General features: G+C 40.6%; 1 protein-coding gene across 3 annotated transcripts; it reads right to left on the bottom strand.

Annotated features, from left to right (window-relative positions):
* Positions 1-1,919: 1,919 nt before the first annotated feature.
* On the bottom strand, positions 1,920-14,988 carry LOC143485850 (N-acetyllactosaminide beta-1,3-N-acetylglucosaminyltransferase 3-like). 3 transcript variants are annotated; one of them, XM_076985469.1, is made up of 3 exons: positions 14,598-14,975; positions 5,950-6,045; positions 1,920-5,829 (listed from the first exon to the last, which is right to left on the bottom strand). In XM_076985469.1, the coding sequence occupies exons 1-3, from the start codon at positions 14,620-14,622 to the stop codon at positions 4,925-4,927; spliced, it is 1,026 nt and encodes a 341-aa protein (XP_076841584.1). In that variant the 5' UTR covers positions 14,623-14,975; the 3' UTR covers positions 1,920-4,924. The 3 variants fall into 3 exon arrangements, with proteins under 3 accessions (XP_076841584.1, XP_076841583.1, XP_076841585.1); XM_076985468.1 differs by having other exon boundaries at positions 1,920-6,045; positions 14,598-14,973; XM_076985470.1 differs by lacking the exons at positions 1,920-5,829; positions 5,950-6,045 and adding an exon at positions 11,377-13,786 and having other exon boundaries at positions 14,598-14,988.
* Between the last annotated feature and the right edge of the window lie 512 nt (positions 14,989-15,500).

Here is a 15,500-nt window from a genome sequence, read left to right as displayed (position 1 = left end):
TTACATGCACTTTTAACAGAGACTCTAATCCAGAGGTTTACAGGTTTAAACTAGTGGTGGGCCGTTAACGGCGTTCATTCATTTGATACTCTTATCGGGCGATATAAAAATGATCGCCATTAATCTATTCATAAAGTTGGGTTGGGAACTGGGTCAAAATGGGTAAGCAAACTATGATGACTTTCAACTTGATAGTTTAGTTTGGCTGTATTCCTAACCAAATTGCACAGTAGGGGCGAGAACGAGTTTCTGTGAATTACAAATCGTTCGTGTGTTTACATGGATGCAGCAATTCATAGCTGTATATCAATTTATCAGTTTACAGGGGCAGACAGGGTCAGCAAGTAAAGGTACCTCTAATCTCAACTCTACTGCCGCTTTACTCTAACTATACTACATCTCAGTCATGGCCTGGTGGTTAGGGAACTGGTCTTGTGACCGGAGGGTCGTGGGTTCGATTCCCAGACCTGACGCCATGACTGAGGTGCCCCTGAGCAAGGCCCTTAATCCTCAATTGCTCACTTGTATAAAAAAGGAGATTAAAATGTAAGTCGCTCTGGATAAGGGCGTCTGCCAAATGCCATAAATGTAAATGTAAATGTAAAATCTCAGTAGCAAACTGTGACCTGGGCCCGCTACCATCCCTCCCGAAAAAAAATAGTTTTCTCTCCTAATTAACTGCAATAAAAAAAAATTGAAAAAAAATTGAGACAACAGTACAGCTTTAAAAACGCAATAAACAATAACATATGTACTAGATAACTTCTTAAGCAAAATAAGCTTCCAAACAAAATAAGGTTCCCAGCTCTGTGTTCCTCGGAAGCGGAATATGTAAACAACGTGCACGAGGGCATCAAAGGAATTAATCAAAACTAGCTAGCGGTGGTATGACTGGTCAATTTTACTGTCATTTGAAACTGGTATTGCGCTGAATTATAACGGCCTGGCCCTCTGTAAATGAACAGCGGGCATCACAGTCCTGATAGGGGGAGACACAGGCTCACAGGCTTCCACTTAAATTAACCCCTCACCTTCCAACACAGATTGAATAGACACGGGTGAATAATTTATTTGCTTATATTTTTGTAATTGTTTAGATGTCGATTGTCAAACTGTAAGTAAATAAAATAAAATTGGATAAATTATATTATATATATTTGTTTTAAGAATATTTTAGGCCCTCTGAGAAGGCGTAGAGGGCCCTGACGGTTCCCCACTGCTACATCTTTATTCTAACTATACTTCACAAATGATGATGATTTGTGATTCTACAAGTTCATAATAAATTTTCAATGTGCAATGATGGTTACTATTGTGTGTGTACAAATTGATGGTGACATTGCTCCTGAAACCATCTACAGCAGTGTTTTTCAAACTTTTTTTCTGGTGACCCACATATTGTCCATGATTTTTCACGTGACCCAGCCTAGTTGTTGATTTGGGGGGGGGAGGGGGGGTGACGAGCGTAAGTTGTTGACGGGGGGTGGGGGTGTGTGGCGAGTTTAAGTATTACGCGATCGATTGACAAGTATTAACGCCTCTGCCTTTCGCGCAGTTGCGCGCTACGGTCACTCGCGAAAGTATAATCCATTAATATAATAATTTATTAAATATATTACCATTTATTTTTTAGCGACCCTTTTTTTTTGGCCCTGATCTACAGTATATGGTGCAAAAGTACCATGAGTTCCACAATAAACAAAAATAAATATTTCATAAAATAAAACAACCTTTTACGTAAATGTAAATTTATTTGTATAGCAGTTTTTTGAGCCCTTGCTCCAAAGTGATTTACAACTCTAAAAATAAATGGAAAAAATAAAGAAATATCAAGACAAATCAATAAAAATATGAAAATTTTACATAAAATGCACAAAAAACATAAAAGAAATTAAATAAGTAACACAATTTAATAAAACTAAGTAAACACGCTACAAAAGTTGTGGCTTTGTTTCAAATGCCTGAGACTAAAAATGGGTTTTCAACAGTTTTTTAAAAGATGATATGGAATTTGCACATCTGATGTTTACAGGATGTTTAGGTGCATACACAGTCAATGCACGGTCACCCTTTTGCTTAAGTTTTGTTCTTGGCACCATCAGAAGCCCTTTGTCCGTAGATCTCAGTGACCTTGAAGTGGAATGGGGAACTAACTTACAAATATACTCTGGCGTCTCACCGTGTAAAGCCTTGTAAGTTAAAACAAGCACCTTAAAATCCACTCTCCACTTCACTGGCAACCAGTGAAGGGAGGCCAACACTGGAGTGATGTGTTCCCTACATCTTGTTCTGGTAGCTTTGCCAAAGATCCTTGGCTAAGGCAGGTGTACAGGGCATTGCAATAATCTATGCACGAAGACACAAAAGTATGTATGATTCTCTCCATGTCCTGAAATGATAAAATATATTTGATTTTTGCAATGTTCCTAAGCTGAAAAAAACATGACTGAATAAGCTTTTTGATGTGTTCAGTGAGTTGTAGCTGAGAATCAAATATAACAAGATTTCTAGGAAGAGCATTTACTCTTCATGTGAGAGACCCAAGAGCTACCTGCACCTCCCTAGGGTTTTTATCAGAACCCACAACCAGAACCTCAGTTTTATCTTGGTTCAGCTTAAGAAAGTTGCAGTTCATCCAGATTTGTATATTTAAGCACTGTTAAAATGGTTAATTTACTGAAATCATTTTTGCTAAAAGAGAAATACCACTGTGTGTCATCCGCATAAAAATGAAAAGAAATATTGAAAAGCCTAATTAAAACTCCAAGGGGCAGCATGTATAAAGAAAATAAACTTGGTCCGAGAATGGAGTACCTAAATTGACCCTGGGGTACTCCACAAGTAAGGTCAAACCCTAAAGACTCTGTGCTCCTTGTGGACACAGAAAATTTTCTGTTTGACAAGTAAGAGGATAAACAGTCATATGCAGAACCTGATATGCCAACCCATTCAGATAAATGCCTTTTTAGAATACTGTGGTCCACTGTGTCAAATGCAGCACTCAGATCCAACAACACCAGAATAGAGACGTTTCCAGCATTAGCGTTCATCAGTAAGTCATTTACAATTCTCACGAGTGCTGTTTCAATGCTATGCTTCTTTCGAAAACCTGACTGGAACTTTTCGAACATACTGTTAGTCTCCAACGACTGGATGAGTTGCTCTGCAACCACCTTCTCCAAAACTTTAGCCATAAAGCAAAGTTTAGAGATGGGTCTGTAGCTAGAGCAAACGTTGGGGTCAAGGCTCTGTTTCTTCAGAAGAGGCTGTACACTTGCCACTTTAAAACAATCAGGAACACACCCAGAACTAAGAGAAAGATTAACCACATTCAGCAGATAAGGACCCATGGATTCTAAAACGTTTTTAAGAAATCTAGGAGGAAGAATATCAAGTGGGCTAGAGGATGGACACAAATATTGCACAGTCTCTGTTAACTCACCCAGAGAAATTTGTGTAAACTGAGTTATAATGTCCCTGTTACAGCAGACAGGAGCAACATCCATGTACCTGGATGATAGGGGAATATCAGCTCTGATATCAGTGATCTTATTTGTAAAGTATTTTAAAAACTGTTCACAGCTGATAGCAGAAAGCTGGATTGCCAAAATTGCACCGTTCAAAAGGGAATCAATTTTAGAAAAAAAACATTGGATTATGCTTATTAGACATAATGAAAGTATTAAAGTAAGCAGCTCTTGCATCTCTGACCACACTGTTATATTGCAACATCAAGTCCTTCATGTAGCGAAAATTAACCTGAAGACGAGACCGTTTCCATTTACGCTCTGGTTGTTTATATTTTCTTCTGAGATCTACAACATCACCATTTAGCCATGTAGTGATATTGGATAAGGGTTTTGATTTGGTCTTATATGGAACCACTTCATCTAAAATATCTACACATATTAAAATTATTTACCAAATAATTTAACTCAGTATACTGAAGTAGTTGTGTAGATAGACTGTTAAAAGAAGTTGTGAATCTAGCAGCTGACTTCTCATTTAAAACGCGAGAGTGTATAATATGTGTAGCAAACCTTGGATCCAAAAGACAGAGTCTTGACAGGCTCTTAGGTTTCCTTTATTTTTGCTCGTAATAGCATCGATTGCATTTAATCCCATAATTTCACCTCATGGGACCGGGAAAACTGGATAAAATACAGACATACATGATCATCACTCAAATACCAATGGGGGGTGGTCGGGTGGCGAACGTAAGTTGTTGGTTCTCCGCCAGTTGAGTATGATGAGGCTCAACTGATGAGGCTCAGGGATTCCGTGTCATACAGCGCCGTGCTCAGGGTCCTAGTGCCTGTAGAATTAATGGCCCAATTAACGTAATTTAAAAACCAGGACATTTCCACAGTTTTAAAAAATATCCCGGGACGCCCGGGACAGGACGTGAAATACGGACATGTCCCGGGAAATACGGACGTTTGGTCACCCTAAAATACACAACACAAACACTCACAAGGAATAGACATATTACTATAACACATTGAGACAAAAATAATAATCTAACAAATTCAAACTCAAGGACAAATCATGGTCCTTTACAATATGTTTAGAGTACTCCGCTTTAGATAGAAAAACAAACTTGAACATAATGGACTTGTGGTCAGAAATACATAAATCTTCCAGCCTGAGAGAATCCAGGCTAAGCCCAAGAGTAAAACCTAAGTTCAACATATGACCATGAACATGAGTGGGTCTAGAAACATATTGTACAAAATTAAAAGATTCAACCATTTTTTAAATATCCATTGTAAATCCATTTGTCTTATCATCAATATAGATATTAAAGTCCCCCACAAGCAACACTTTGTCGCAGTCAAGGACAATAGAAGCTAACAGCTCTGATAATTCTGATAAAAAAGCATCCATGTGACTATTATGGTGCAGTAACTCCTTAAAGAACCTTTCAACATTCTAAATCATCTCTGTGGATTTCCTGCCACATGATAAAAGTCTCATATGGAAGGAACCTGTGGACCAGGAGAATGTCATGGTAGAAACAGGGGTTAAATGAGTCTATGTTCTTAGAGGGAAGACTCGGGACATAGGTCTTCACGCCCATATGTGATTTAGGTTTGAGGCCAGCCTTTTCCAGACACATGCCTATGTAGACATCATCAATGGGCATCAGGGGGATGGAGTGAGACATGTTGTAGATGTTCCTGGCAGTGAAACGCGAGAGCAGAAATCCACACCCCAAGCAGTATGGAGGATACCTTTCTGACTCCTGCACCTGGACCGGGATATAATATTTACTGTTTTTGGTTCGAATGGGACCCAAATAAAAGGCCAAGCTTCCAATAAACAGGTGTTTGCTTCCATCCTCACCATCCAGCCCTTTCAGATATTCCACCATGTTATCTGTGTTGGCGAAGATGTCATCATCTCCATTGAGGAGGAAGTGTGTGTTGGGACACCATCTCTCCAGCCACTCCATGAACAGGACCTGCTTAAGGGTGAGGTTGTAAAAGGAGTCCTTGTAGTCCCATTGCAGAATGTCCTGGTGCTCTCGATTCTCCAGCTGAAGGAGCTTGTTCAGTCTCAACTTTTGATACCCCTCCCCAGAGGTCCCAGTCAGAAACACTGTACGAATCCATTTGCCATTTTGCAGCCTCTCCGCTGCCCACGTTTTGCGCAGAACCTCCCGGCGTTCATAGTTCGCTGGGGAGCTTTTGATGACCAGCAGAAGAAACACGTGTGTGGAATTATGTGGACCGCCACACTTATCAGGCACATTTAGCAACATTGGGAAATGACGACAGTGCCGGTAAAACAGGAAGTCTTGGATGTGAATTGGCAAGTCATAAAACCCTGTAACGTTAGAAGCAGACACATTTCTTTCACATTTGGGTGGAGGTTCTGGTGTGTAAAGTGGCTGTGGTGTTGTACGTTCAATTTCCAGATTCAGTTTTTCTATGATTTCGTCCTTACTGTCCTGTAGATTTGACCCCAGCATTGTAACCAAACACAAAGTGCAGAGTGCAAGCAGAGTAACTACTCCCACCTGCTGCTTCCTCGATGTGTTCCCTGTTAAAAGGAAACAAATGACATCAGTGATGCATCAAGTCATTATGCAACAGCATCAAAAATGCACAGCAGAAACAATGTAGGATAGGCCAAACAGGTTATGAGCATCTTTCATACATACAACTCATGCACAATGCTTTACAATTTAAAGAAACATACAAAGAATTTAAAAAAGTCAAAGCAATATAAAGGTTTAGCCCTTCATTGTTCTCCATCATACAAGGAACCTAATGTTCCTTCCCAGTAAGAACCCAAGCTCAGCATTGATGATCTGAGGCTGCATGAGGATATTTGAGCCTCAAATGCCTCCATCCCTGACCTCCAAATAATAAAGGTGGACACAGCCATGAGCTTGAATCATTTCTCCACCAAGAGGAAGTGGGTACAATGTCTTCCCAACAACAAGTGCTAGATCACAAAGACCTAAAGAAACTGCTGAAGAAGAAGCAGCAGGCAAAGGGACAAAGAGAAGGAGCTGAAGATGAGAACAATTAAGCTTGACATATTTAGTTTGTTTTTCTTTGGGGAGCTTTACATATCTTGCACAAAAGGCCTTTATCACTGAGTGGCATTTCCCATAAATGTTGAACCATTGTTCTGACTGATGTGGTCCTTTGTCTGGGACATCAGTCAATGGCTCATGAGGGAGACAGCCTCACTTGTTCCTGTAAGTTCCTATAAGTCATCTCTACCCAAGTCATATCCATCTAACCCTTTGGAGGAGAAGCTTTAAAACATGCAGGTAGATGCCTTCACAACCTTTCTGGATTGACTACCTGACAGACAGTCCATAGTTTGAGCTGCTCAGGGAATGTGAGTCTGAGTGGGTGGTTACCACAGGGGACTCCACTCTCACTGGTCTCTTCACGTGGTACACCTTAGATTTTCAGTACAAATTTTTCAGGTGACTCTGCAATCCTGAATCAACTGTGTTAGTGGTAGACGGATGAGTATAGAGAACTGGTGGACCTCATTGTGGCATGGTGTGGAAACATTCACCTTGTGGTACATGTGACGTGGGAGTCATGGGGGATGAGTATGGAGAAGAGCACCAGTACTGTGCTGAACACCATTTCCATTTATTTTAGATGGAGGCAGATACCTACAGACACTTCAAGGGTGTTCATCTAGACAACAGACTGGACTGGAGATATAGCACGGAGGCAGGAAGAAGTTCTCTTCTACAGGAAGAGACGGAGCTGACTCAATTTCTGGGAAGATGCTTAAAGCCTTCCATGTGAAACAAGTTGGTGCACAGCATCTATCAGTCTCTTGTGGAAAGTGCAATTTTCTTTGTAGCCATCTGTTGATGAAGTGGCATCAGTGGTGGATGGGGTGGATGTTCTCCATGTTCTCCTCTCACCCCTGCATGTTCCTGATTCGGTTCCCTAGGGAACTGAGGTTTGCAGCTGGGAGTATGCTGTATGCATCTAACCACAATATGACTGGATGTAAAAGCCGTGTGTATGTTAATAATAAAGCAACATTGGGTACCTTTTAAGGTGTTATATCAAAACACACCTGGATAAGTTTGTTTATGTTAACCACTTAGCCATTATTACAGCTAGCTTAGTAGACCCAATTAGTGTAGTTGGTACTTGTAAACAAACAGCAAAACAACCATCAACAGTTTGTTAATTGTACATACACTGTAAAAAAATATTTGTTTGCTTATGTTCTGCAAACATAAAAATAAATGTGGGCACAGCATGAAACAAAAATAGTTACCCCCAAAACAAAAAACGGGTTGTGCCATCAGCTGCTGCATTTTTACCATTCAACATAATTTTTTGTGTGAATGAGCATTATGGTTCTCAGTCAACATGTGGTAGTGGTGAAACTACCTGCGCATGTGCATGAGAGACGTTTTTCTTGGCGCTTTCTGGACCAAAACGAAAACAAAGAAAGTGTACGCTGAGGGAAATTAAGGTGAGTTTACAAACACTACTAAGTTAGTGGTGTGTTTAGCTGTTATAAGCTAACACACCACTAACTTAGTAGTGTTTGTTGAGTTTTAATTTTGAACTTTTGTCGTATTTCAACATATTTTCCAGACGTATAGCTATCAAAGCTAGCACTAACTAAGCCAACCCCAAATTTAACTTTACATCACTTGGGCAAACTGTTAGCATGTGGGCTCTCTAGCTAGCTAGATCTGTGGTAATTAATTTGATGAAGCCCGATCGATTTCTAATTAAGTAGTTATAGCTGAGGGCAATTTTAAGAATTTTGCCAACCATATACAGTTTTGCGCTGTGTATATACACATTGTTAACAAAGGTGTGGTGCATATTATTTCTCGAATGTTCTTCAGAGTTTCAACGCATTGACTGCACTGATCTTAAGTCAACATTCTTTACATTTTTGGACAATTACACAAAATGATTTCTGAAGCTGTACAGAGCCAAAGCAATCAGGGAAGATGTAGTGAAATGGAAGAGCTTTTGGAGAAACTGGATTCATAGGTAGCTTACCAATTTCTTCACCATAGTGTAATGTTTTTTTTTTTTTGTTTGTTTGTTTTTTTTCAGGAGGATTTATGCAATTTTAGTCATCATCTTTTAGTCAGCCACATTTTAACCACCTCCTCACTGTTTCTGTTATTTTTATTATTCATTCTTTTGTAACAGACCACAAATCTAACAGCACACAGAAGATCTACTGTTCTCCGGGGTCTTCCGTTGTACATGAGAGAGCATTCTTCCATTTCAAAGACATTTGTTTTTCTCACTGCTGTTAAATACCAAGTTACTGATTTAGCTATACTGAAATATATTGCGCAATTGGGGTATAACAAGGCACATTAGCTGTACTTATGTGGAAAACTTTTTAAATGTTTGTATTAAGATTTCTTAATATGCTCCATAGCAGGGGTGCCCATTACATCGCATTGCAGGACTACACTACACGAAGAATGTAAAAATGGGGATTCTTGAAGTGGTGAAGGAGAGTGCTGACCCATCACGATCAGTGACCAGTGTGGTCAGTGTTGCAGTTGTACTTGAAGAGGAGGTAGTGATGGATGACTTGCCAGACTACACTAATGCCTTCATTCTTCTTTTTGGTCTTTTGTATGCATTAAACATTGAATATTCAAAAGACTTAAAATACACATTTGAAGTGGTCCAAAAAGTGTTCCTTCATCTTGGAAATGGGTGTACTGCCAGAGTGCAGTCTGTAAAGAACAAATTGGTGCACATTTAATCACTTTTTTTATTTTTTAGAAGTGGTGATGTGCCTTGCAACCCACAGCCATAATGTTTTGTTTTTTATGATGTTGTCAACATGCACCTCTTTGCTTACCCAACATTGAAGCATCTTAGTGTGAAATTTGAGTATCCATTTTAAAGCATTTAAAATTGAATCCCAAGACAACTCGTTTGTGTTTCACTTTAAGTATGTTCAGGCAAAATTTATTTAATTTCATTTAAAGCCAATTTTACTTTTTCTTCTTAGATGCTGCAGGTTTTCATAATATAAAATTATTGTTTCTTATTTGCCTTATTTGTCATTCAACTTTGGAAACTCTGTTTGGATTTTCAGTTTGTGTAACCTACTAATCCATTCTTGCCAGATTGACTAAACACAGTGCTACAGTTGAAAACATGCTGAACGTTCTGTTTTTGACATGCAAATAAAATGCATTTGTCGAAAATTTGTTTACTTTTCAGTGTTTACTTAATTATATTCTGTATATTTTGCATTTACTTAATAAATTTTACTTTTTACTTGATAAAGCATAAAGTGTATAGTTTGGGCAACTTGGATACTAATTAATAATTTACTGAACTAAACAATTGTAGCTGGCACAACACAAAATATTTTGTTGTACTCACTAGGTGTATTTGGTTTAATTATAACATTTCATTCACTCAATTTGTTTTTTTTTTATTAGATAATTCTGTAGTTGTCAGCAGAACTTAAAATATGCTACTTGCAGAGCTTAAATTTGACCAACTAAAAAAAAATAGGTGCAACGGGTCACTAAGAATTTTTTATTTGTTGAGACTTGAAATTTTTTTAGTGTATTAAAATTGAACATATTGAAATCATAACTCCAGAGAACGTGCCACCACTTCTCTAGAGTCCAGTAGCGGCTTGCTTTACACCACTGCATCCAACACCAGCTGGCACACGACCGACTTTCAAAGTTGAAATGTGGTTGAAATATGGTTGAAATACTGTCTGTTGTTGAAACTGAAACAACGTTTAATGTTAAATGATTGTGTAAACGTTGAACTATTAACGGTGAATCAACGTAATATCTTCAACCTGCCTTTGTATTATTTCCAGTTAAAAAAACACAATACAAAAAAAAAAGTACAAACAACTCTTTGGCATTGGATGAGGGTTTTCTTCTTATTATTATTATTATTATTAACAGTGAGGGGTCTGAACGTTGATTCAACATTGAAATGCCTGCTGGGATGAAGCTCTCACATGTTCTTGAGCTAATCTGAAGGCCTCATGAAGTTTTGATGTCTGTAGTGACTGACTCTGCAGAAAGTTTGCGATATTGTTTTAGATTAATGTGCCATACTCTTTTATATTAATCAAAAAGAATATGGTTAATTAATCTAAAAGAGTATGGTACAATAATCTAAAAGAGTATGGCACATTAATTTAAAAGAGCATGGCACATTAATCTAAAAGAGTATGGAACATTAATCTAAAAGTGTATGGCACATTAATCTAAAAGAGCATGGCACATTAATCTAAAAGAATTACATTAATCTAAAAGAGCATGGCACATTAATCTAAAAGAGTATGGCACATTAATTTAAAAGACTGGCACATTATGTAAAAGAGTATGGCACATTAATCTAAACATGGCACATTGTAAAAGAGTATGGCACACTAACTAAAAGTATTAAACTTGCTAGTGCTGAATAGATCATAAAGGGACAAATATTTATTAATATATAACAGAAATTATTATTCGGATATTAAGTAGGGGAGAGTGGGGACAGTTGCAATGTGTGGCAGTTGCAACACTGCAGATTTATCAAATCAGAAACAACCTAGAGTGTTGACAGTCATACTGCACATGCTCAGTTGGACCCTCCTTCTCCATCTCTTCTGGGTAAACAAAAAAACAAGGTAAAAAAGTAAAAAAAATTATGAACAGAATTTTTCTCATAGTGTCTAATCTGTTTGCATCAAGTATTGGAAAGTTGTGTCATTTTAATCTGCAGTTTCTTAACTTTTAAAAGACACAGCTACCATTTGTCAACGCTAATGTGCTAAGCTATTATAGCTAGTTTTAAGATGGCTGCCAGTTATGGAAAAGAAACAGTGCCAATTCAAAATGTAATCGCTACTAGGCAAAAATGGAAATGCAATCCACAAAATGCATTGCTTTTCCATACAAACATGCAGAATACGTGCCACAATGAAATGCAAAAGCACTATTACATTACGTTTCAATGCACTTTATCTCTTTATTGAAAAACAATACACAAGAATTACCATTCAAAACCAAAACGCTGAATTTGTGCCAGAATTGAATATAATACAGCTCGAAATGTAATCACGGCACAGAGGTATTGCTTTTCACCGTACGGTATTTCTGACATAAATGTCTCCTTTAAATGTAATGATCACGAGATAGATTTAAACACTGATATGATGAAAACATGCCACAATGAAAAGTAAAAGCGAAGCTGCAATCGACTGAACGTCATTGTATTCCACTGTGTCTCTGCGAAGCTGTGTTCGTGCCAGAATGAAATCTAATCACTGTCCAATAGGAACGCTCGCCTGAATGTGGGGCGGGGCTTAGACTCCAGTCAGAAGCAATCACTCGTAGTTGGACTCGAAAGCAGCAGAAATGTCTTTTCATGACAGAATAAAAGAGGAAATAAACAGTCTAATTGGACAAATTGAGGCTGGTGCAATTATAGATGACTACGTGCTTAACTTAATTAAGCTGAAGGTGCTGGACAATATTGAAAATGGACCTTGAAAGTGTCGTACATGTGCTTGAATTCCACCTTGTAAAGGTGGATGAACCCTGCAAACAGAGCTGAAGAGCGGACCGTGACCTCGACCCGCCACAGCGGAGCCCCCGCGATTGCTACCCGTATTTTCCAGATTATAAACCGCTACTTATTCCCTCACGCTTAGAACCATGCGACCTATAATGAGGTGTGGCTTTTCTGCAGATGTTTCTTCACCCGTCAGGGGTGGAACAGAAAGTTAATCAGGTGGTAGGACAAAGTGGTAAATCAAAGAAGAAAGTGCTCATTTTCATTTAACTCATGCAAGCAGCAGGCACGACGGAGAATTTTTTTCAAACGAACTTGTGCCGAATTCCGACACCCCTCGTTTGCACATGCATAAAAACACTACAGATGATATTCCGGAGTTACAGTGATTTTAACTTAGTTCATTGAGCACTTTAGTTTTGTCCTAACTAGATATTTAGACATAATACTGCTGTAATATTATTGTAATATAATAAGTCTAAGACAAAGGACAAGCACACGACACTGCGCGAACGCACATTAAATAGACAGACCACATGAGCCCGAGTGATTACGAGACGAGCCACAGGTGGGACGGATGAACACACGCAGACACAACCACACCCACGAGGAGCCACAGACGCAGATGGCAGGACGCAGACGACGCAAACACACGCCCACAGGCAGGGGTCCGGAGCTGTTCCGTGACAGAACCCGCCACCAGGGGCTCGCTACTCCCGGAGCGACCGGCGCAGCCGGAATCCCCCGAACCTCCACCGACGGGCGGGTCCGGAGCCGCTGGGTGCACGAGCCTCCGAGAGCCGTCTCCCCCGATGGCAGGACTGCCGCGAGTCCCCTAAAACACCCTCCCTGGGAAGACCGGGGAAAACACGTTAGACACACCAAACGGGACGTTCACGAACACACAGACGGGCACACTAACACATAGAGGCACGAAAGGGAACAAAGGGTTAGGCACACAAACAGGAAGACTCACGAACACTGGCACACACAAACATGGAACAGGCGCCCAACTACGCGCCAAGAGGAGAGCTAGGAGGAGAGAGAGATCGGGAGCTGCGGGAACCTTTCCACCTCCAGCCTCGGCTGCCGACCCTCCGCTGGGTATAGCGCGGCTGGCGGACGTTCCAGGTGCAGAGCGGCTGGCGGAGGGTAGTCCTCTCCACCGTAGTCCACGGTGGAGGCGTCGTCCAACGACGGATGGTAATCCTCTCCACCGTAGTCCACGGTGGAGGCGTCGTCCAGCGACGGATGGCAATCCTCTCCACCGTAGTCCGGCTCCGACTCCTCGCCTGGGGAGTCCCCCTCCTCCAGCTCACTCTCGGGGTCCCTCATCAACCCGCAGAGCTCAACGGCGTTTACCCGCAGGGGTGAGGGCTCCCTGGAGGACGAGGGGTGATACACCCTCCATATTCGCACCGCCTCCTGGCGGAGCCCCTCCGCCGCCTCAGGGTTCAGGTGCTCCCGAGCGTGACGCAGCAGGGACGCACATACCGGGTCCCCCTCTAGCTGCGCCAGCGTAGGCGTGGTCTTGTCCTGTGGGGGCTGGTGTTCCTCCACTCCACGGCCGCCCTCTGGTGGCGTACCTGTCTCGTGCCACTTGAGGACGCCGACCCGTATGGGCGAGCTCCCCCGTGAAGACGAGGGCGAAGAGTGGTGATGCCGATTGCTGGGTTTCTTCTTACCCTTCTTGGACTTGGGCTTATAGCTGGGCATGGTCTTGGTGTCTCGATTCGGCTTGTCGTTCTGTAACGCTGGGTGTGGGTGGAAGGACGAGACACGAATCCTTACTGCAGCAGCCAACGTAACTCGCTTTTATTTGCACAATGAACATACACACACACGACGAGCAAACTAAGACAACGACAAGCACACGACACTGCGCGAACGCACATTAAATAGACAGACCACATGAGCCCCGAGTGATTACGAGACGAGCCACAGGTGGGACGGATGAACACACGCAGACACAACCACACCCACGAGGAGCCACAGACGCAGACGGCAGGACGCAGATGACGCAAACACACGCCCACAGGGAGGGGTCCGGAGCTGTTCCGTGACAACAAGTCTATCTTTGTGTTTTTTGTAAGGATGTTACTTACACCTATGGTGTAGTACACCATACACCATAGGTGTAAGTAACAACATCCTAACAGTTTTTGCAATAGGTTAACATGGCTGTTTTGCCTTCCCCACTTTTTATCAAGTCAGCAAACTCATTGAACACTGTCAGATCACAATTAAACAAATAAACATGAATAATGATTCTCAAGAATAATCTTTGATTACTTTTTTATAAGTGTTACAACTGTCCCACGGGACTGGACGGTTGCAACATTTCACTTTCTCCATTATAATGTAATTTACTACAATACAATAATATTTATACATGTTGCATCAGTATGGCTAGATAGGTGACAGATGTGGGTTTAATGTATTTTAAAAATTGTATTTCTATTGCAAATGGTCTCTGAGATACTGAAGGAAATACATAAAGTGTTGCAACTGTCCCCACTCTCCCCTATTTACTGCACAAGACATCAAATCGTCTCCGTTACTTACTGGAAATCTGTCTGAAAACGTTCATGTTCAGTCGATGTCCTGGTGGGAAGCATAAAATACAGAAAAAAAGAAGAGTTACTAAATAATTCGACTCAAGAAAATCAGGCTGAAGACCTTGTCACGCACTCTAAGTGTCCTCTAAGTCTTCATGTTGCTCAAGTGAAAATAACGCTGTTCAGTCTTCTCGGTCGGGGGTTGGATTGTGTGGTGGCAGGCGGCTGTTAGAGACAATGAGATATCATAAAAGGCTGATGATCCCGCCTAGAAATGAATATGTTGTATTACTATGATGAAATTCTAGCTGCTGTGATCGAGGATAAATTAACTATTTCACTACAGAAGAATTTAAATGAGTGTAGAATACACTCCGTATTAATGTACAAGCGCGCGAAGGTATTTTTTATCTCGGGTAGGCTATATTTGGTGTTTCGACCAGTTTTCGATCAGTACTCAGCAAACCAAAGGAACGCTGACTCAAAGTTTCATTTCTGGTGGGTACTGCATTAATATAAGACACACCTGCTGTGTGTGTGTGTGTGTGTGTTTCTTATTTAATGAAATAATTCAAATGAAGGCATTTATAATTATATATTTGGATTATTTATAATTATATCCATGATTGAAATACATAAAATCTACATCTAACCTGATTCAAACAAACAATGCGGAACAAAGAGGAACACACTCTTAACATTTGGTTCTAGTATTGATGTTATGAACAATAAAAAGTACTTTCTGTGAGTGTAATCTAGCTCCAAATTTCATCTTACTGGAAGTCTCACCAGCACCAGCCTTTAACAGCCCAGAGTACAAACGCCCAAACAGGCTGGTAAAGGTAATTTATTTCACTCCTATTAGTGCCGGTGCAGCACTCTGAACACAGTCACAGGTCTGTCACAGTAA

This window comes from Brachyhypopomus gauderio, unplaced genomic scaffold, assembly GCF_052324685.1.
Source record: "Brachyhypopomus gauderio isolate BG-103 unplaced genomic scaffold, BGAUD_0.2 sc40, whole genome shotgun sequence".
Lineage (NCBI taxonomy): Eukaryota > Metazoa > Chordata > Actinopteri > Gymnotiformes > Hypopomidae > Brachyhypopomus > Brachyhypopomus gauderio.
Note: the sequence above shows the minus strand (reverse complement) of the source record. Positions and strands in the feature narration are given on the sequence as shown.